Raw genomic sequence first — 23,258 nt, forward strand, 5'->3', positions numbered from 1 at the left:
TTGCATAGAGATGAAAACAGAGAATAGATTTCCATGTCAAAGGTGAATGCATGGGAAACAGAAGAGATGGCAAGGACCGCGGGGATGGATTCCAAATAGAAGGCACAGTTTGGGGCACGATTCTCCTGGCCCAACCAAGGGCTGCCAAATGAGGACTGCAGGGGTGAGCTGGGAATGACAGTCCAGTGTATAGTGTATCCATTCGGAACTAGGCGCAGCCTGGGGAGGCCCAATCCAGAGTCCAAAAGGCCTGACAGCTAAAGGCACACGGAGATTAGACGCTCAGGAGCACTTCGGGAGGTGGATCAACGACCCAAAAGTCCTTTTTCTCCATGCAGCACTTCAGGTCTCACTAGCTTTCCTGGCCCTTGGCGCTGGTAAGCTGCTGCTGGTGAGCTCCTTCCTGCCCCGGTTCCATGCATCTGGGGGCTCCCCTCCTCGGACCTCCCCACTCTCCTCACTCTTTCTCCCCGGCGAGCTGGAGGAGACGTTTCCCCAAAGCCTTCCCGCTCTACCCCACGCACGTCCACCCCGCAGCCTCCCGTACCCCGCCTGCGCGCACGGGGGCTGTCGAGCCACCACTGAGCGGAAGCAGGCGCGGACGCCCGAGCCCAAGGGCGCAGCCTAACGGTCCCGCGGCCCACCGCGCCCGCACTCGCGCCCGCACTCGCGCCCCGCCCGGCGGCGCCGCGGCTGCTCCCCGCCTGCCCGCCCCCTGCGTCATGACGCCGGCGCCCAACGCGGAAGCCGCTCGCGGCGCGCCTGGTCCAGCCGCGGGCTGAGCACGGAGCCGCGGCGGGCGCGGGAGCCGGGCCGGGCGCGAGCCGGGCGCGAGCCGAGCGCAGCTTCCAGCTCCAGCCGGGCGGAGCGAGCGCGGCGGGGCCGAGCGTGCGGGCGGCGGCGGCGGGCGGAGCGGGGCACGGCGCGCCGGGGCCGCCGCCGAGGGGATGCGGCTGCTTCCCCCGGCCGGTGTGTAGAGAGGGCGGGTCCCCGGCCTCGGGAGCGCGGCGGTGGAGGGGACGGAGGCGGCGGCCATGGCGACCCCCGGCAACCTGGGGTCCTCCGTCCTGGCGAGCAAGACCAAGACCAAGAAGAAGCACTTCGTAGCGCAGAAAGTGAAGCTGTTTCGGGCCAGCGACCCCCTGCTCAGCGTCCTGATGTGGGGGGTTAACCACTCGGTAAGGGCTCTGCTGCGGCGCACAGTCCCCTTCCTCCTCCTCCTCTTCCTCCTCGCACCCCTCCTTCTCAGGCTGCAGCTGTTGCGGGCGGGGAGCTGAGCCGGCCGAGTCGGCGGGTCCCCGGCCCTCCGGCTGCTTGCCTCGGCGGATGAAGGACTGCCCGCCTGCCTCAGTATCGCCCGCCTCAGTATCCCCAGCCCCACGATGTGCACCCGGCGCCACTTGCGCCCCCCTTTGGACCTATGGCCGGGCGCGGATGAGGGGTTTCCTTTGCGTCTGAGACTTGCATCTGGTGCCAGTGCCGCCCCCCATCCTCCCACCCGCCCGTGGATCGGTTCCCGCAGCCCGGGAAGTGGGAAGTTTGAGTGGGGCACGGTTCCGCCTCAGCTGACAGCTCCGGTGGGGGCTGTTTGGGGGCTGAGTCTGGGCGATCGCTTCCTTTCTGTGGGGACGTCCCCCGTGTGCCCAGCCGGCGGGCGGGTGTACCTGTCCCAGGCAGGGAGCGTCTGGAGCCACCGCGGAAGGACAAGGTTAGGCTACTAAGAGAGTCAGGAGATTTGGGGCAACAGCTTTAGCGCTTAGGTCCCTTTTTCCTTTAAAGGCAATATTAGTAGACCCGAGGAGGGTTTTTGGCAAACAAAAAGACAACATAAATATGGCACTGGTGTTGAGCATCTTCTCTGCTCCTCTCCCGCATCGCCTTTCTGCTGTGCCCGCTGAAAAGCCCTTGATGGGGAGTCTTCCTCCCCCATCTCTTTCCTTCCCCTCCTTGGGGAGCCAGGCAGAAGTCACCGACTGCGGAAGGGCGGCCGGGGCGGGGATAGCAGGAGAGGGTCCCGGAGGGCGCGGATGGAAGGTGGTTTGGAGTTGATTGCATCCGCCTTGGGGAGTTGTTTAAAAGGCTGGGGGAGAAAGCTCGGGAAAGGTTAGCTTAACACACAGCCAGGGGTAGTGGAAGATGCGCCGCTGCGGGCTATGCGGACTGCGGTTTGAGGGTCTGAAGCAGCCTCCTGCTGATCTTACGGCGAGAAACTCGGCAGCTTTAATCTACTTAGATAGGATCTGGAAACCTGATCGGAGCTGTTGGCTGAGCCATGAAAGTTTAAATGAGCTTGTGAATTTTGACCATGACCTTACCCGTTGCAGTCAGTTAACATCTGAGGAAAAGTGTAAGCCTGCTTTCCCGTGCTTTTCATTTCCGTGGATGCCTGTGTGTCCTTTTCAGCATCGTGAAAATGTCCAAAAACCATGTTGGCTTTTTTCATTCTCAAATTAACGAAGTTGTTTAAAATGGCTCAAAGTAACTTTTAAAATATTTTTCTAACCCCTAGTAGAGCTAGGGGAAAAGGTGAAACAGGATTGATTGTGTTTGCATGGAGTGACTCTTTTAGAAAGTTGAGAAATGACTATTTTCTGTCAGTTTAATGCCTGACCACTGAAGTTCATTTTAACTTCCTGACAACTTTTTTTAGCTATTTGTAATGTAAACTGTTAGAACAGCTACATTACTGCACCAAAACCTCTCCCAAGTTTTATTACAGAAAATAAAATGGAATTTTACCTATATAAGTCTATAATGTAGTTATGTCTAATTTTGTTAAACTATTTTGTTCTTTATTGTTGTTAGTTGCAGGTTCTTTAATACTAGAATAAGACCTTATAATAAAAATCGGACTGTGCTATAGTGCTTGCTCATATTTACAAATCCTTTTGTCTCCTTTGGAGTTGTGGTGTTTTGTTCAGGCGTGTTTGTGTCTTGGGGTTTAATGTAGTAAAGTAGTATCAATATACTGCTGGGAAAAAAAGTTTGCTGTCTGAGAATAAGTTGGAGTTCCAGTTTACTTTAGAAAGTCTTGTAATTGGTAGTGCTTTATTGTAACCGTTTATGTTGCTACAGTATATTTAGGAATTGCTACATTTGTTTCTGAGTTTCTAATTGCAAGTGTTTTGAAACCAAGGCTTATAAAAAATGTATGATTATTACATAGTACATTCAGAGTTACTTTCTATTGCTCTCAAAAAAGTTAGCAGTTGTAAATATAGTCAGAGGTGTGAAGTTTCCATAGTGCCTAATGTAAGCATATCATTCCTTCACCCCCCCCACACACACATGCAAAAGAGAGAGTGTCACCGAGTCAGCCACCGTGGGAAAGGTTGCTAAAATGCTGCTCAGATTTTTGTCCAAGTGTCTTTACTGTGAAGACTCTGAGTTGACATAAGAAAGTTCTGTTTCATAGCCTTCATTTTCAAGATGTCTGTTTTCTTTAATGTATTAAAGGAAAAAAAAAAAGAATGGAGATGTATATGAGGATAAAATCCAAGCATTTGAATGCCATATATTTCTGGTCAATTTTCTTTTAGATCAGAATGTCTAGTGCCAGATAGATGTTTTATTATGCCCTTCTGTGCAGCACAGTTTATAATATAATGTGAGAATAAATATGTCCTCAGTATTAAGGATGAGCAAGTGTATGAACAGAGACAGTTGAGAAAGCGTAGAGGAAATGGACAATTCATATCAGTCTTTTCTCTATAATTCTGTTGTCACCTGAATTAAAATGAGAAAGGATTTATCATGAATATAGCAATTTTGTGCTTTTAAAATTCCTTCAAACTTTTCATAGGATATGTAAAAATAGCCACAAATTTGAAGCACTGAAGGGACACTGTATTTATTTTTACTATGTGGGCATCTTGTGAGGAGAATGGGCACACTCCCCATGCTATGGTAAAAAGGTCATTGGGTCTGTTGTTCTAATTCTTTAATTCTAACTGCTCACCATGGTATGTTAACCAATTTTTGCATCCATGTTTGTATCTGTGAAGTGAGGTGGTTGAACTGGATGATCTCCAAGTTTTTGTTTGTTTGTTTAACTTCAAGATTCAATCATCTGGTAGGTGCAAGCATCATATTAGGAGCCTTGGACTAGTAAGAGTATATAATAAAAGTTGCATTATTATTATAACCTTGCAGCAACATTCGGGGAATTTTCAAAGCCTTGACTAGAAGTGAAAGAAATCTCTGGTGATTTTAAGAAACTGTGAACCAAGTTTTCTAGATTGATTGTAGCTGAACTGCATTGCAGTCTGTTAAGTAAAAGTCTATTTGATTGAAATGTAAAAACTTGCAATCAAGGTAAAAATGTTCAGTCCATTGTAGTGGTAATGAAAATCTTGACTTGGGCAGTACTTACTGTGCAGAATAAGCCCGCCATTGTATGGTTAATTTGATATGTTATTGCTTTCTAACTTAAAATACCCATCAGTGAATGGATCAGTGCCAATTTTTATTTTAAGTATTTTAAGCAGAGAATGTAATTGAATACATAAAGGAAAAGATGACTTCAGAAGGCATTTTTATCTTGTTACATTTAGAATTAAACTAAAAATGATCAGGCAGTTAGCTTCTTAAAATGATATCTTATAATAGTGTGGGGAGCATGTTGAATGATATGAGCCATGACTTGTTTTAAATAGAATTCCAAAAGATTTTTATACAATGTGAAATGTGAGCCTTTTAGAAATTAGTATTTAAATCCCTATTTAAATATCCAAAGGATAACAGTTCATTATCTGTATGGAGAAATTGTGAAGGGCATAAAACTTGCTTAAAACAAGTATAGTATTTAAAGTAACCAAGTTATTAAGGTTAGAATCTTTTGGTTTGAAGCTGTAGAATTCAAATAGGATTCAGCAGAAATTGTAAACATTAGGAGGACTTGAGAGTCTTCCAGAGTGGAAAGGAAGATGGCTAACCAAACCTTGAGAAGAACCAGGTGCTTGGGTGGTCTTGGGACCTCCTTATCCATTTTGTCTTTACTCTTAATCATAGTTGACTGGTTTTGTCCACAGAGCAGGGTACTAATGGTTTCTGAATTGCACATTTGTCATTTCTGCTCCCCAAAGAGGACTTTCTGTCTCTGGTTAAGTTTAAAATCCCGTGGAAGGATTCTGATTGGCCTTGCTTCTGTCATTGTAGGCTCCCACTGGATTAAGCAATTATAAAAACATGGCAGTGCCTGCCTGGTGGAGTTGGAGACAGAGTTCCCAAAAGATGGGCAAGGGCCTGGGCAGGCAGTGTCGGGCAGGTGTCTGTCCTATCTTGATGTCTGTGGGTCCTGCCTGTGGAGATCTGTGAGGGCCAGCTTTCCAACCATGTGCCCTCTTTTTTATGAATTGGCAAATATGCAGTTTTCCGTGTAGAGCATTCATAATTTGTATTCTCAGCAAGACCAGGGCCTTGAAATAGCTAACTGTTGTGTTGGGGAAATAGTGATTTCTTTGGGGCTTATGGGGTTGTATTTGGGCATTGAAAATAGATAAAAGAAGGAAAATAATGTGAGAATTAAAAATGATGTGAATTACTGTGAAATGATACTGAGTGAATATAATATAAAGAAATTAAATTAAAATAAAAAGTATCCCAATGAAATTCATTGAATGGAACTCAACCAGCCATTCATGTAAGAACTTTCTCCTCACACTAATTGTTTCTTCCCTTTACTGTTCAGAGCAAAGAAGCATGCCAAACAAACATACAGGGTGTTTATTATTAGGGAAGTAGTTAAAGCTCCCTAAAACATGGATTTATATCCTGACAAAAGAATGCATTTTCTTCTCCACTTATCGAACACCTTAGGGTGATTGCATTCAGAAGGCTCCCCTATAGCAGGATGATCTGCTGTGCCTTTAGAAAGATTGTTCACAAGAGTAACCAACAAAACTACCTTAAACTCATAGAAAATGCAATCAACCAGAGTAATTAATTCTGCCATCATACATTCAAAATACAAAATTGGACATTGACAGGAATTGGTGCAATTTAGCAGCATGGTTTGTGGTCAGACAGATTAGGTTCAAATCCTGGCTTGAACATTTCTCAGCTCTTTGAGCAGGTAACTTAGCCATGTGAGTCACTATTATGTATTCTTAAAATGGAGGTGATGATGATTGCCTCATAAGGGTTATTTTGAGGGTTAAATGAGGTTATGTATTTAAAGCCTACTCCTGCAGTTCGCACATAGTAAGGATTCAATAAATGATGCCTACAAATGATAAAATTTGGATGCAGTTAGGCCAGTAGCATATTAATTAGCACTAAGTCAGTGCTTCTCTAAATTTAGTGTGCATATAAATCATTTAGGGGCTTTTAAAATTTTAGACTGCGTGTGTGTAAAAGCAGGTTTGACTGCATTTAGGCATGCTGTCTGGTGACGCTGCTGCTGTGTGGCTGCACTTTGAGAAGCAAGGCAGCAGAAAGAATAGCTCTAAAAGTAAGGAGAAATGTTCAGAATTTGTCCCCTGATAATCAGAATTAACAATCAAAGGCAAAAATAATATTAATGCTCACAGTTACATAAATTCTGAGTAATTCTTTCTTTTGTATGTGACAGCACTGGGGTTTGAATTCTGGACCTCACACTTGCTGGACAGGTGCTCTTACTGTGTGAGCCATTCCACCGACCCTTTTTTTGTGTGTGTGTGATGGGTTTTTCGAGATAGGGTCTCAAGAGCTATTTGCCCAGGGCTGGCTTCAAACCTCTATCTTCCTGATCTCTGCCTCATGAGTAGTTAGGATTGTAGGCATGAGCCACTGGCACCCAGCTTGAATAATTCGTGATAGTTTTCACCTAGACAGTGGTTAGGATCTAGGCTCTGGAGCCACAGTGTTTGGCCTACTGTGTGAGCTGGAGCAAGTTATTTAGCCTTTTGATTCTTTGTTTATAAAAGGATATAATAATAGTAACCCACTACAGAACTTTGTTATGTGGACTGAATAAATTAGGAGAGATGTTCTTCAACTTACAGTGGGGTTACGTCTCAATAAACTCACCATAAACTGAAAATATTGTAAGTGTATTTAAGACTCCCAATCTACTGGGCATTATAGCTTACCAGAGCCTACCTTAAGTGTACAGAGTACTCATACTAGCCTACATCTGGGCAAAACTCATCTAAAACAAAGACTGTTTTCTAACAAAGTGTTGACTGCTGTGCAAAAGTGAGAAACAATGGCCATATGAGTGTGTTTTCATACACTCTAAAGTTGAAAATTTCTAAGTTGAGCCCTTGTTAAGTACTTTGTAGACTGACTTGGCTTGTTATAAAATGCCTAAATAGTTGTTGGCATACATTTAAGTTCTTCATAAATGTTAGCTGTCTTTTTCTGTTTTGTTTTGTTTATTTGAAACAGAGTCTGGCTGGCTTTGAAATTCATGATTCTCCTCAGCCTCCTGAGTACACTACCTGGCTATGTCATTTTTTTTTTCTTTAAAAAAATAAATATCTTTTTATTTTTACAACAATTTTTGATTTATAGAGTTATAGTACAGATAGTATGTCATTATCTTTTAAAAAATATTTTATGTGCTAAGACAGCAAATTATTAGACTGCATATTAAATTAATTGTTATTTTATCCTGGTTCATAGTCTAAAGTCACCATTATTCTTACCATTCTTACATATCTTTGAGATATGTGACTTGTCATTTGAGAATTATCCCTTTGCCCTTGCTTTACTTTCTGTATCTCTTCTGTTATCATGTTCTTTCTTGTTTAACACCTCCATAGTGACTAGGTTGTTTGAGGTGTTAGAAATCTGGTTCACGTTCATTAGTTGCAAGTTATGTCAGCTGTTGAACTGTTATTTTACATTTTTTTAAAAAAACATAAGAGACTCTTTAAGATGCTTTAGCTGCAAATTGAATATATTGTGGACTCTGTACTCAAATTGTTCATAACTACAGGGGAAAATAGTCATATGATCGATATGTGCACAAATAACTATTGTATCAATGGCTGGGGTGGAGGATATGAAGTAGGCTGGACAGACTGTAGATCTCATTAAGAAAAGGACACTGAACAAACTCATGAAGAAGGCAAAGAGCTTAGACAAAAAGCTATCTGAAAGAAGAGCATTTCGGGCGGAGGGATCTGCAGAAGCCCTGGGGTTGGCATTTGCCGTTCAGAAAAACTGTCAGAGAACCTGTGTGGCCAGAGCAGAGTGAAAGAGGGGCAAAGTGGGAGGAAGTGGGGACAAAGGTGGTAATGGGCTGCATCATGACCGCATCTGCTTGTGGGTCTTGGAGAAGACTTGAGGGGAGGTGACATTGAGAAGATTCAAGATTAAGTAGAATCTCCTAGCAGCAGAAGATGGGAAAGGCACATGAGGCCAGTGGGTCTGCAACTGGCAAATGTAAGCAGAGTGGAGTGAGCAGTCTGCTTCTGTTGTGGCCTAGGGCCTTGCCATTCATGGGAGTTCACAGAACAGTGACATCAGCCATCACCCAGGAGGCTGTAAGGAATGCAGTCTTGGGCCTCCCTGCTCCTACTGGAGCAGAATGGGCATCTTAAGTTGCCAGGCAGTTTGTTAGCACCTGCAGTTTGAATGTGCGCCAGCTAGGGCAATCTTGGCTTTTAAGCCTTGGGGTTCCTTGGATGTGCCCTAGAGGCTTGTGGGAACAGCTGAGTTGCTAAAGGAAACAAGCCTCTTCATCCAGACCAGCTTGGTTTCTTCCTTCCTCCTTCCTTCCTTCCTTCCTTCCTTCCTTCCTTCCTTCCTTCCTTCCTTCCTCCCTCCCTCCCTCCCTCCCTCCCTCCCTCCCTCCCTCCCTCCCTTCCTTCCTTCCTTCCAGTTGAGGCACTGAATATAATATATACAGGGTAAAAAAGGTTCTGTAGCCAAGAAGAATGAAAACTACAGAGGTAAATGGTAGGGAGTGTTAGGACATGGTTGAAACGTAGTTTGGGGTCAGATTTGAAGGACTGAGTAGTTGATGTTTGACAGAGAAAAACTAACAATTGTGACAAGAGTCTCTTTATAACTTACTGTGAACCTCCACAGTAAGGCACTCTGCCCTGAAATGTTACTGCTCCTTCCTCCATAGTTTCATTGTCCGAAATCATTTTGGACTGTTTCTCTTCTCCTCAGACTCCCGTCTAGTGCCTTATCCCTTTCTCCTCTCTCAAGTGATGTCCTCGATTAGAAAGTATTTAACATACAGAAGCCACCAACTTCTTACTTCCTACCCCACAATCTTTTGGACTGCTGAATCCATAATTCTGCGAACATGCTGGAGGACTGCACTGTCCACCTTGGCAGGTCCTAGCCATATGTGGCTATTTTGATTTCAATGAATAAATGTTAAGTTCCATTTCTTCTATCAAGTACTCAATAGCCACATGTGTTAAGTGGCTGCTGGATTGGATGGTGTGGGCATCTCTCACTGGAGTGTCCACTCACTTTCTTTGTCCTTTTCACAGCTGAAGTTGAAAAGCAGTGTCTTAAAACTGCTGCTACCTGTCATCTCAGGTTGGTGGCCCCTCCCTGTTCCCATGCCCTGTTCTGAATTTATTCCAACCCTGCTTTCATCCTTACCGCTCCCAAGAAACTGCTCTTGTCAGCATCACCAGTGATACCCAGGCTCTCAAATCCAAGGAGCTCCTGTTGGGGACTTTCGTTGTTTTCCTTCTTTCTCACTAGCTGCTCCTTTTTAGGGGCCTTACAGAACTCTTCTTCCTTTCTTCAGTCTCTAAATGTTGAAATGTCCCAGGACTCTATCTAGGGCCTTCTACAACTACATATATTTTACCTGTATGCTCTTATTTAGTTCCAGGCTTTTGATAGCATTTTTGCTGATGACTGAGAAGTTTATATATTCACCTTGAACTTCCTTCTTGAGCTCCGTGTTCTGTTTCTTATCAGATAGCTTCACATGAATCCCTAATAGGCATCTCAAATGTACTAAGCGGGACTGTTGATTTCTTTCCCCTATTTTTCCCCACCAGATGTACTGTTCCTTTGTCATCTCAGAAAATGGACCATCATCTACCCAGATGCCAAAAACCTAGGCACTGACCTGAATTCTTTTCTTCACTACTTGCTCATAGTCCATGTCTGAGACTTTAGTCTGCATACTGCCTTCTTCCTACTTACATTCTTGTCTTATGAACACTGTGATACCATACCAATTGATCTCCCTACAGTCATTGTTGCCCTCTTCAATCCAAATTCTCTACAGCAGTGGCAGAATGATCTTTCTGAAATGTATATGATACCATCTTACCTCCTCAGTTAAACCTTCCAAAGCCTTCCAAGTGCATTCTGAACTCTTCTATGGCTCCCAAGATCTTGTTGGGCTGGCCCCCACTTCCGTCTTTGCCCTTATTGACTGTCTTTCTTCATCGTTCCTACTTCTCTGTAATGACCACAGTGATCTCTTTCTGGTCCTTAAATAACACAAGCTCAGAGCAACCACAGAATTTCTGCATTTATTTTTCTCTTGATCTGGAAGGTTGTTCACTCATATCTTTGAAGGCCTTTTCAGGTGGCCTCTCTAGCCACCGAATCTAAATTATTAGCTCATCCATTATCACATACTCTTTTGCTTCCTCTGTGACCCCAGTATCAGAAGCTGTTGTTTACATGTGTATTACTTGTCTCGCCTAACTAGAATGGGAAGTTCTATAGCAACTAGCTGTAATCCCTACATCCAGAACAGTGGTTTAATATAGTTGGCACTCAATAAATATTGTTGCAGGAATGAGTAGAGCCAGGACTCCATACAGTTGGCCATTAGTGCTCAGCTGGTGCACCATGAGTGTGTCATGTTAAATTTTCATCAGTGTGTAAAGGTCACTTTTGTTATGATAGAGTACTGCATTTAGAGCATTTTGCTGAGCAGGTTGTGCAGTGCGTTAGGGAGGGGGGACAACTTTGCTGCAAGATGTTGATAAGAGGTGTGGGGTAACCACAAGCCCATGCCAAAGAAAGAGCTTCTGTTGACAGAACATGCACAAACTCTGCCTCTTGAGCGCAGCAGAGATGTAGAGAGGCAGCAGCTTCCTCAAACAGTGGCAGCATGCTGAAGCGTGGACCTTCACTGCGTGAAGACTGAGTGTAATTCTAAGCGGGCTGAGATATTACCATGTAGATAACATCTACACTGCACTGCAGTATCAGGACTAACTTGTTCCATCCGTGCAGTTTGGATCTTTTAATTCCTTCAGATGTGCCTCTAAAAATTCTAAGATTCATAAGTTAAATTTAAGAATAGTGTCGTTGCCTCTACCTCAAGGCCTTGTGAATCTTTTTCTGTGTGTGCTGTTTCTCCTGGTTGGTCTCATGATAAATCATTGACATGCATGTTTGGTTCATCTTGGCTTTGAGCTGCTCATTTCTCAGTTATTTGGAGAGGATTTCTTGAGTCTTAGGGTGAAAGTGAAAGAGGAATTTTTTTCTTCTTGGTGCTGGGGATAGAACCCAGAGACTTGTGCATGCTAAGCAAGCACTTTACCACTGAGCTACATCTCCAGCCCTGGACTGTTTATTTTTGCCAGGTGTCTAGAACTACTACAGTCCTGGACCATTTTAAACTAAAGTCATAGCTTGGAATTTCTTGGACCTCTTGGTGATATGAATTTGGACAGCAAAGTCCCCTGGAGGGTGGAACGTGTTTATTTTTGGTTCACCTTTACCCTGAGGGTGTGACCCTTTTTGACATAGCCTTGTGGAGAAAGGGTTTTCTATTGGGTTCAACACCTTGGCTAGGCTCTAGGCTCTGCCTTCTGTTTCTTCCCACCCACTAGACCATTAAAGCTCTCAGAGCTAAAGTGGCTTCTGTCACTAACTTTATTACTCTTGCATCCAGCTTTTACTTTGATTTTGGCAAGGCAACTCTTTTCTGTTTCATCAGCTCTTTGATGCTTTAAGATGTTTATAAAATGTTTTATTCAGGATGTTTACATATTTTCCATGGCAGAATTGATCTAAATATCCCTATCAGCAGAATAGGAAATCAGTACCAAACTTTCTTTTTTGTGTGTGTGATTCTGGGGTTGAACCCAGGGCCTCACATATGGTGGCAAGTTTTCTGCTACTGAGTTAAACTCCCATAGGGCATCAAAGTTTCTTAAGAGATGGCGATCTGTCTCAAGCAGTAGAGTGCCTGCCTAGCAAGCATAAGCCCTGAGTTCAAGCCCCGGTACTGCCAAAGAGAGGGGCTAATGTATAGTAATCAAGGAGATAACAAGTCAGCCCTGGGGCAATTCTGGGCCTTCCTTGGGATGGATCAGTTAGGCAGTCAGCAGGACAGAAGGAAAAACTGTAGGGAGGAAGAAAGCCATGTGTCAATTGGGTATGAGGTGCTGGAAATCTGAGCTTGGGCAGTGTGCTATAACAAAGAGAAAGGATGTGCCTGGAAGCATCTCAAAACTATGATCACCTGTCTTTGGTAATTATATGAGGGAACAGTTAGGGAGGTGTGTTAGTTAGCTTTGTGCTGCTATAATGAAATATATGAGATGATCAACTTAAAAAGGGAAAGGTTTATTTGACCCAGAGTTTTGGAGGCCCACGTCCATGATCAGTTGGCCCCCCTGTTTTGGGATTGTGTAAAGCAGCACGTCATGCTGTACTAACTGCTCACTTCATCAGCTGGGAAACAGAGAGAGATAGAGGAAGGGGCTGGAGTCTCACAGTCCCCTTTCAGGGCATGCCCTCAGTGACCAAAGGACCTCACACCAGGCCAGTAGCACCATACTAGGGACCAAGCCTAACAGACGAGCCTTTTGGGGATACTCAACATCTAAGCAAAAAGAGTTGAAGTCACCCCCAACATTTCTAGTTTGAGTACCTAAATGTTTTTCTTACCATTCCTACTTTCCCTTACACTATTAATTATCTTTTGAGCTATTAACTGAAAAGAGTCCAATACCTGCATGTGTATTTACTAACATGTGGAAGTCATTATATTTCCTAGTATGAAATTTTCACAAATATTACAGTTTATAAATAGCATTTGATAGATAATACAGCATTTGATGTCACCAATCTGAATAGATCCCTGAGAGGTGTTTTAATGGTCCAGCTTTTTACCAAGTATTTTTTAATCTCTAAAGTTTTACCAACAACCTATAACCATTTTTTAAAGATATTTATTTTCTCATCATGTAACTAGTAGTTCATGATGACCCATATGTAATTGTCAACTAGCTCTTCTATTCTGTGAAATGCCAGTAGAAATTAGGAGTGGAGTTTGTACAGGACTTTTTTCCTTTGTCATGCTAGCTGGTGAGAATAGGGTCTCTAGCTTTATAACAATTAGTGTAGATAGCCAGATTTCTAGGGTACCCAAAGACTGGAGATTTTTGTCTTAAAGTATTTTTACCTACTAACTCATTTCATTTTTCTATAAAAGCCTTTCCTTTAAAAAAAGAATTCTTAAAATCAAGATTAAAATACTCAGACTTTTCCTTTTGTTTTCCATAAAGGTATTAAGACTAGTTTTCTCCCTTTTATTTAATGATGCCTCACATATTTGAGAGTCAGTAAGTCCCCTCTGCCTCTAAGTAATGGGGCAGAGTTAGTCTTGGTTTCTTTATTATTTCTGTTTAAATTAGTTCTGTTTACATTGAATGCTTTATTTTCCAATACTTTGTAATTTTCTGCATGCCTTCTAGCTGGCAAAATCTATAATTGTATATAGCCTTTTATAAGGCCTGCACCTACCTGAAAAAAGTTTTTGGCTTATATATGCTATACTTTGATCATTTAAAATTTTTTGACATACGATAGTATGTGAAGCTTTTATTTTTGGTCTGTGTGCATTTACATAAAAGTTCCTACAATCAAGTAATGATAGAATAAGTCACAATTATTTTTAACCAATAATCTGCATTGGAACGATTGAAATTAATTAACCATACCAGAAGATCTGGTGTATAAGGCCTTTGTCTATATATTTTCAATTTACAATCCCTTAAATTTCCTCACTTTCAACCCAAGCTAGCTGTCTTCTGGGCAGTGTTAAAGGGGGAATGCCATGAGTATGGTTGGAATGCCATGAGTATGGTTGGTTAAACCCCTCACCAGTGTTGGGCAAAAATGCACTGCTCTTCTCACAACTGACCTGATGCTTCTTACTAAAGATGTATTACCTCTCCAAGGGATTTTTTAAAACAGAACTTTCATTATTGCCCATTTACTAAGTATTAGGTGCTGATCAAGGCCTTAGAGATAGAAGAGTGGGAAAAAAAAAAAAAACAGTCTTTGTAAAGGAATGAGTTCACAATCTAAATGGCATGGAATCGCATACCCAAGGTGGTCAATAGGTGAAGTAATACAGTACTTCACTCAAAGTTTATTGAGTTACAGGTACAATCACACCAACTAGATTAGCAAAAGGAAAATGTTGGGGGGACATTATAGGGTAACTAGTGGCACTTAAGGGTAGGAACCTCAGCTGAGTGTCCCGTAGACGAGGATCCGAGGTGGCGCCACCCTCACTTTCTCTTGGGGCAGCAGAGTTTCCAATCTTCGCATCACTTCTCATGAACCTCTTTGGTAAGAATATCAGTATTTCTGGCATGTTTGTACAAGTAGCCCCTATACAGTTCTTCAGTTTATTTGTCCCCAGATCCAGGAACATTCAGGTCATAATTAGCCACTCTGAATCCTAATTTCAGACTTAAGAGCTAGACAAAAAGTTGGTGACCCATCCAGAGCTAGCCATCTGTGGCTTTAGACAAAGTCTCCTGTATGGCAGGCTTGGCTGCTAGATACCACCTGAGAGCACAGTGGCCATTCTCAAGCCTTGGAATCCTCCTGGGTGGGGCACCCCCTTCCACACAGACATCAGGACTAGACATGTAGATGCTGCATTTCAGTAGAGGGTTAATACATTATCTAGGAGAGCTCGTGGTGTTTGAGTGGGGTCTTGTAATGCTTCAGGAATTGGGTTGAAATTAGCCTGGTGAAGAAGCTGGAGAAAGTGGAGAACAGGCAGGGTCAAAAAGCAGGAAGGGCATGTGCTATTTTCAGGGGACTGCTGAACCTTTCAGTCACTAATCTGCTTCCCTTCTTCTACTTCTATGGTTTTATTCATGTTCACTCTTAAGGACATATTCCTGTTTATATTGTTTCTGTTTGCATTGAATTCTTTAGCCGTGGTCATTTAGGATTAGAAGCCTCAGTGTTTTGGTTTTTGCAACCTGAACCTTGATAGAATTGTTCCATATTTTCAACCCAAGAATGGCTTCTATAACATACCACATAACCTGCACAAAGGCCCTGCTGTGGGGACAAGTAGAAACTGAAATCAGTATTGCCACATGTTCACCGTGGTAAAGGGCTGCATTGGCCAGACACACACCTGTGTTATAACTTGCCTGCACATGGAGGCTCATTTTATGATGTACACAGAGTGTGCCCTTTTTTGCCCTGTTTCCCTCAGGTCATGCAGCCCATATTTCTCATTGCAAATTCCCAGGTGCTAGTATTTTTGAAGAAGCTTTCAAGAGGTGTTCAGGCTGGAAGGAAGAAAGTGGGATTTATATAGCTCCCTTAAAGATTTGAATCTGCTTTAGAAAATTCACAACTATGCAGTCTTTCCTGCTATGTGCTTGTTTCTGTATTCAGATTAGTGTGCACAAGACTGGTAAACAGAGAATGTGGCATGTGATGCAGGAACTGGGCCATCCACAGTTTTCCTCAAGTGTATCACAGCTTAGTACCCCCAAGTAGCAGCAGCTGGATGTCAAGTACACTAACAAGCCAAGGACAGCAAACCAGGTCCAGCAAGCCAGACTGCACTTGCTCATTCATACATGCTCTTCCCCTTGATCAAATGCTGGGTGCCCCACTTTGGAAGCACTAATTTCAGGGTTCTCTCCAGTCTTTGGTCATTTTGTCTCAATTGCTATAATTTAGAAGCTTATTTATCCCTTCCATTCCTTCCATTTAGGCAATTTTCATTTACATTTGTATTTTTTAAGTCTATTCTATAGTTACTAGAAATCAAATTTGAACTGACTTGTATATTTTTAAGCTTTCTTGGTGATACAGTTTCATAAATTTTAATGGTCTGCCTATAATTTTCTTTTAGTATGCAGAACTTAAAGTTTCTTAGGAATACATGTATCGCATTATTACAGAAACCTTTGCATTCTCAGTTTATTATGAACAACTGTATTCCCAAGCTGGGATCCTCCAAAACAAACACACAGCCCTTGTTGGTTGATTGTTTCCAGAGATAACTAGGTATAGATATTGTAGAAGTATTGCTTACTAAGTGATCAGTAGCCTAAAATGTTTGGCGCCCCTGTTTTAAACAAGCAGAAAATGGATTTTTTAAAAGTTTTTCAGTTTTGGGCTTCAAACTCAGGGCCTTGCACATGCTAGGCAAGTGCTGTACCACTGATCTATACTATCAGCCTCAAATTGATTTCTATATGGGTCCTTTGAACTTCTTTAGTAACCCTCCCCCTGCCTGACCACATTGCTCTCCCAGTTTATCATGCTCCCAGGTGGCTTCAGACCTTTCACAGGTGTGCCCTGACTCTACGTTTCCGTGCTTCGAAATTAATCTCCTCTGTGCTAGCAAGCAGCTAGCTCCCCTCTCCAGAATGCTCTTTCTCTTCCTTCTGTGTCCAGGAACATAAGAAGAAACCTGCCTTTCTCCTGGCCCCCCCTCTCTTAGAAACAAGACCTCAAGCTTTTGCTAAAGCATTAGGACTTGGAATACATTTCCCGCAGAGACAAAAAGCCAACTTACAAATGCAAGTTTGGAACACAACCCATTCATAAATTAGGTCTTGCTTGCACCCAGGTGAGAAGTTCAAATGCTATAGCATAGAAAGGTCTGTTCAGCAGCAATTATGATAAACGTGTGGGGCACTTTTTTTTTTGGTCATTTTGAGGTTAAGTGGGAGAATAGCAAATTTAAGTGACATTTTCAAAGAAAAAAACAGGAGAAGCTAATCTATCCCTTTGTCTTACTTTTCTCTTGAAGTTTTGGCATCAGTTATTCACAGGTTTAAAACATACCAATGAGTATTTGATCTAGTAAATAGCCAATAGTGAATATTTTCATTATGTGTTTTATTAAACTTCTTTCTTCATATGCATATTTAAACAAACTGAAAATACTCATGGTTTCAGTGGAACTTAAGTTTTAATAAGTACAAATATATAGGATATTTTCTGGAAAAGTTGAAAAAATACACATAAGTAGAGGGAAAAAATGCATAACTGTTTACCTGGAATCAGCAGTGTTAATGTTTTGGTGTGTTTCTTTATATCTTTCTTTTTTCTTTTTGCGGTACTGGGGCTTGAACTCAGGGCCTTCACCTTGAGCCACTCCACCAGCTCTATCTTTGTGAAGGGTTTTTCAAGATAGGGGCTCACAGAACTACTTGCCTGGGCTGGCTTTAAATCATAGTCCTCCTGATCTCTCCCTCCTGAGCAGCTAGGATTACAGGTGTGAGCCACTGGTGCCCGGTTTCTTTATATCTTTTTACACCCTATTGAGATTTTATTACTTATTTCCTCCTCTTATATATATTCTTCACAATGTTTTAACTTTTAATGACTGCCTAATAGTCTAGTGAAGTTTTAATAGTCCATACATTGATTCTCTCTCTCTCTCTCTTTCTCTCTCTCTTTTTTTTGCCATCATAAATAATGCTGCTATCAACACACTCTGTACAAAACTTTTTCTCATTTTGGGTGATTTCCTTAGAGCAGATTCTCCCTTTGGAGAATTAGTTGGTCACAGCATATGAATATTTGAAGGCTCCTAGTGCACACTGGTACCAGTCTACAACCTCAGTAATATAATGATCACTTCTTCACCCCATCTCCTCTTTGAGTATTTCTATGTTGAATCGCAAACAGTGGAATAAAAAAGATACCCTTTTCTTTACATATGCTATTTTCTGTACTTTTAATCTTGAATGCCCCAAAGGCCCTTGCATTAAAGGCTTTGTTACCAGCTGTGGTGCTATTGGGAGGTAATGGAACCTTTAAGAGGTGGGAGCCTAGTGTAAAGAAGTTAGATCATTGGGGGGAAGTGCCTATGAAGGAGGTATGGGGACCTGGCCCCTCCTCTTTCTTCTCTACCAGGTACTCCTGCCATGATGTAGTACCCTCAAAAGTAAAAGGGCCAACAACCCATGGTCTGAAAGTAAAATGACCACTCACTCCTTTAACTTGATGATCTTAGGTATTTTGTGACTAATACATTTTACAGAGATTTCTACCAGTTCAACAAAAGAGGTGCACATCTGGGCGGTGTGGGAGTATCAGGGCTGGTGGTTGGAGTTCTGTTCCCAGATAGGCCACCCAACCCAGAAGTTGCCCTTCAAAGGAAGTAGCCTCTACCCAATCCTCTGCTCACAATTTCTTTCTTGTTCTGCTTTAGACACCTCAGTTATCTGACATGTAATTCGCATTTTTGTTGTTGCTTGGTTACTTAAATAAAAGCAGCAAGATTAAATATATGTTTTCCTAGAAGTCGAGTCTGGCAGTTAGGTGGCCATAGAGCAGGATGGTCAGGATGGGGGTCAGTTAGAGGATGGTGATTTGTCAGTTAGAGGGTGTCTGGATCTCAGAACCAGGTGAGATCCCACTGTTTATGCGTGGCCATATCCTGTATGACTTACATTGTACCCAGTCCAAAGCATTTGATGGCAGGCAGAATCCTCCAAGTACAAGTGTACAGCTGCCTGTGTACAGCAGCTTGTAGTTGGTTATCCAGTGTGACTGCTTAGCATTAGACTTGACCTGCAGATGATTCAAATGAAACTGTTCAGAAAATGTCATGTGACATCCACTCAGGTCCATAATTATAGTTCATGTGTTTGCATTTTAATGGCTGGATGCTATCACCTTTCTGTGGTCCTGTAATTTGCCTTGGAGCTTGACTATGTGTATGTTTACTGTGTTGCTCTGCATTATCTGATGTAAATATATCAGTCACCTCTGTTGACTTCACAGCCGTCCTGAAGCTTAGCATAGCCAGGTAGAGGAGGGGGAAGTTTACCAGGTAACTGTGGCCAGGCTTTCTTCTGTACAGATAAGCGATATCTGGAAAGGAAAGCAATATATACTTTTGATAGTTAATTCTTACGTTATATTAAACGTACCATTTCTTTTTTGCTGGAGAAGATGAGCCGCCTGAGAATACTGAAGTGGAGCTCTCCCAGAAAGAAACCAAAGCCATCCAGAGCAACTGTTATTCCACCGAGTGAAGATGTGTTTTATTGTGATCATGGTGACTGCAGTTGCCAGTTTCAGGAAGCTTAAATTACTGACTACTTTAGATGATGCAGGCCTTAAAATTAGCCCTTGGATAATAATTTCCTTTAAAACTGAACCTTAATTGATTCTTATTTTATAAAGCTTAAGTTAAGTAGAAAATTAAGGTTGAGACTATATATTTAACTTGGATGATTACCTAATAGAATAGAGAATTATTTCCTATTCTGCTATTACTTAAAATATTAAGTATTTGGCATGAAAACAGACCATTCTTAACAGGCTTTGCGAAGTAGGTGACTTTTCAGTATGAATGCACTATATGTAACTTTTCATTAATTCCAAAATAAAAACTTTTAAAATTATGGATAAAAATCATTTATGTCTCTCGTTTTTAAGAAAATAAAAGCAAGAAAGTACCTTGTTTGCTTTTGTGAAAAATTTCTGCAAGAGCTTCAAGAATCTTCACTATAGAGCAATATTTTGAATGGAATTCTTTTCCATTTAACCAGAATGGCCAAATACTACTTAAAAGTAAATGTATTCTGATTTTCAGAGCCTCTAAAACAAGAGACCGTTTAAAAACTCACTTCAATTTGGCTATTTATAAGAGTAAAAGACTGTTTTGAGGGGCTGTGGAATAGTCTTAATTAATGAGTTAAGTCAAAAAGCTTTAATTAGAACTATTGGATATATGTTTCCTCCAAAAACAAAGCCAAAATAAAAATGCAGTGAATATATAATAATAAAACAAGTTGTAAATAATGTATTATGTTTGGGCTAACATGATATATCTGCATATTAAAAACACTGCAGTCCTTACACATATTGATGGAGTTCAGTGTTCTAGTATGAAGTAATTGGTATGTTGACTGAGACCATAGATAGGATATGTTTAAAATACTTTATGTTTCAGAAGGGAGGAGGGATTATAGGTGATTTTTCACTTGCTACGTATGTCTTTTTGTAGTTTAACTTTTTTTAAAAAAATGTGTATGCAGTCCTTTTATAATTAGAAGGAAAATAAGACGTTCTAAGATGAGATAGGTGATGAGAATTCTTTCTCCTTTTTTTTTTTTTTTTTTGTTGGTACTGGGGTTTGAACTCAAGGCCTTGCACTTGCTAGGCAGGCACTCTACCACTTTGAGCTATACCTCCAGCCCTTTCTGCTTTATTATTTTTTGTATAGAATCTTGTATTTATGTTCAGGTCAGCCTGAATCATGACCCTTCCAAACTCCTCCTCCCAGCCAGCTCGGACTAGCTCGGATTACAGCTTTGAGCCACTGTGCCCAGCAACAAATCTTTTATATATTGAATTTGATGGTGCAGAAATAACTCGTATGTTTCAATTTGTAAAATACATATATTTTCTTGATATAAGGGTTTTATTTTACTTTAGGTAGCCATCTCTGAAAATCCCTTGATTAAAAAATATTGATTGTATTGGGAGATATGATTATAGATAGTAATCTATGAATGATTCTAAAAGTTCTTACTTTTTGTGAGTTTGTGAAAAATAAAGAAGATAAACTGGTACAAAGATAAAAGTGAACGAATTTATCTAATAGGTATCTAACTTTTTATCGTGCATCTCATCAGTGAAAAAAAATTAAACATATGTCCTCAATATATGAATTTTTATTTTTAAGTTCCAGGTATATACTATTGCATTATTTTATGTTTGTTTTATTGTACATATAAGCCTTTAAAATATGCACTAAAGATAAATATTACCCACTAAAGACTTTGGTTAAAATTGTCATTGAGATCATTAAAAGTTATCATTACAATGTAATAGGTTGGTTGGTTGATTGTATTTTCTTCACATGAAGGCTATGTGGATGGATTTATATCGTTTTAAAAATGTTGATGATTCCTGTGCAATAAAGCAATCCAATGGTCAGTTCCTATCCATTTATTTTGCTATTTATTTGTTTGTTTGAAGTTGTAGGGATCAAATCCAAGGCCTGTGAGCATGCCAGGCAAGTGCTTCACAAGGTGCTATACTCCCAGTCCTGCTGTTGGTTAAAAGTTGTAATAGTCAATAAAAGTTACCTCTCAAAGATCCACTGATCCAAATAGGCGAAGTGCATTATTGACAGTTCTTACTAACTAGTGCCTCCCATTTTCAAACTATCCACTAGTTATGCACAAATTTTAGTTAAATTTGGTAAATTTCTCTTTTCCCTGATATCATGAAGTTCTCACAAAAAGATGTAGTAGTTTCTATTAATAAGGGTGGGGTGTGGTTAAAAATTAAAAACCTTTTTACATTCACTGAAAATTTAAAATAGATCAGAAAATTGTTTTCTGAGTTCTAAATGCAAAATCATAGCTCTTTTCAGATGCTTTCTCCATAGTATGAATTTCTTTCTAAAAGCAACCTTTTTTTTGGACTTGATTAAGTAAACTCATTAAAAAAAGATACTTGCTAAGTAGTATTTTGCCAGTAGCCACCTGCAATTACAGGATACTTCAGGAAACTTGGAAAAAATTATCATTATATAGAAGAAAAATATTAATCATCCTTAAAATAATTCTTTTGTTTGTTTTTGCCTTGAAGGAACTAAGTAGAACACCTCTATACGGTGCAAAATTTTTGTGGTCATTATGGCTCATTATGGCTTTGTTTTTTTTAATATGACATGGATAAGATCCTACCAAATGAAGAGATGGCAGAGGGTACTCTGATAATCTTGATCTATGTTATTTACATAGATCAACCCATATGAACCTATATATGGGTTGTCTGTGTTGATGAAAGCTGTATTTCTTATCTTTCAGGTAAAATTAACTACAAATAAATGTTCTAGACAAACTGATAGTTTCTTCTTGCATCCAGTAGATTAACTTTCTTACTCCTCCCCCCAAAATACCCGTTCAGAGATTTTCAAGTATAATATGTAAATGAAGGAGATGATGACTCCAGATTTACATTTTTTTCATCAGGTTCTCTTCATTTCTTTTTCCATTTCTAAAGTCATAAAATGTTACAACCAAGTGGCACTTGTGATTTCCCCTTCCCCAAACCATTCTTTTATAGATAAGAAAATGGAGACAGAGAAATGAAACTGATCTTAGTGAGAAGGCAGAGAAGCAGTGAGACAGATCAGTAAAGGAATAGCACTGGAGAGTTATGTCCCTTTACTGGGCAGCAGACTCACTGTGTGTATTAAGTTCATCTTAATAGTAGATAGTAGATAGCTGACCATCAGCTACCCAGATGTCAACTGGAGAGGATCTGTTGCCATCTGACTTCCTGAGGACTAATTTCCTTCTCAAATCTCTGGACTCTGTTCCTTTGCATTGCAGACATATGGTCTTGGAATCATCTATGGGATTCTCGTTTTGCTTCCTGTAGACACATGCTTCATTTAGCTATGACTGGGACGTGAGCATACTCAGAAATAGATTCTCATTTCCTGAGAAGTAGCCTTTTGAGTGGATCAAGATGCAGTGTAGAACCATTCTCTGACTCTTTTTTTAATGATGAAGGTAAAGTCCTTGTAATGTGTCCATTCTCCAAAAAACTTCAAGACTTTCAACAATAAAAGCATATTAAAAAAAAAAAAAACCCAAAAATGTACGTAAGAAATCAATTTGTTAAAGAGGGAGGAACAGCTGTTTTTACCATAACATTTGCACAGTCCTTGTAAAGGAAACCAGCATTTGAACTGCAAATTTAGGTCTTAGTTTCTTAGCTTCCATTACCAAGCAATGGTCCAGGTGTCCTTGACTAATGGGAGGACAGATAGTTTCTTTTCGTTTCCTGGTTCTGAGGGATGTTTGTTATCAAGGGGGTAAAATAACAAAATGAATGATACCAGTAGATTAAAAGGGGACTGAAGAATGAATGAGTAAAATACGTATACACACACGCGCGCGCGCGCGCGCACACACACATACATTGGGCAAGTAGAGTGGCTTAAGTGGTAGAGTACCTTGCTTAGCAAGCATGAGGCCCTGAGTTCAAACCCCCAATACTGAAAAAAGTGCAAGAATGAACGATTTTCAGTATTAAAATATTCCTGTTTTACACAAATA

General features: G+C 41.0%; 1 protein-coding gene across 3 annotated transcripts in view; it reads left to right on the forward strand.

Moving 5' to 3' along the window:
• Positions 1-923: 923 nt before the first annotated feature.
• The window catches only part of Pip4k2a (phosphatidylinositol-5-phosphate 4-kinase type 2 alpha), a 164,032-nt gene continuing 141,697 nt past the window's right edge, over positions 924-23,258 (forward strand). The window contains exon 1 of one of the 3 annotated variants that reach the window (XM_020167453.2): positions 924-1,178. In XM_020167453.2, the coding sequence (XP_020023042.2) occupies positions 1,035-1,178 (144 nt within the window). In that variant the 5' untranslated portion in view covers positions 924-1,034. Of the gene's footprint in view, positions 1,179-1,552; positions 1,709-23,258 lie in introns of those variants that run through there. The other 2 variants (XM_074056526.1, XM_074056527.1) reach the window with 2 other exon arrangements.

The sequence above is a fragment of the Castor canadensis genome, chromosome 15, assembly GCF_047511655.1.
Source record: "Castor canadensis chromosome 15, mCasCan1.hap1v2, whole genome shotgun sequence".
In the NCBI taxonomy this organism is placed as follows: Eukaryota; Metazoa; Chordata; class Mammalia; order Rodentia; family Castoridae; genus Castor; species Castor canadensis.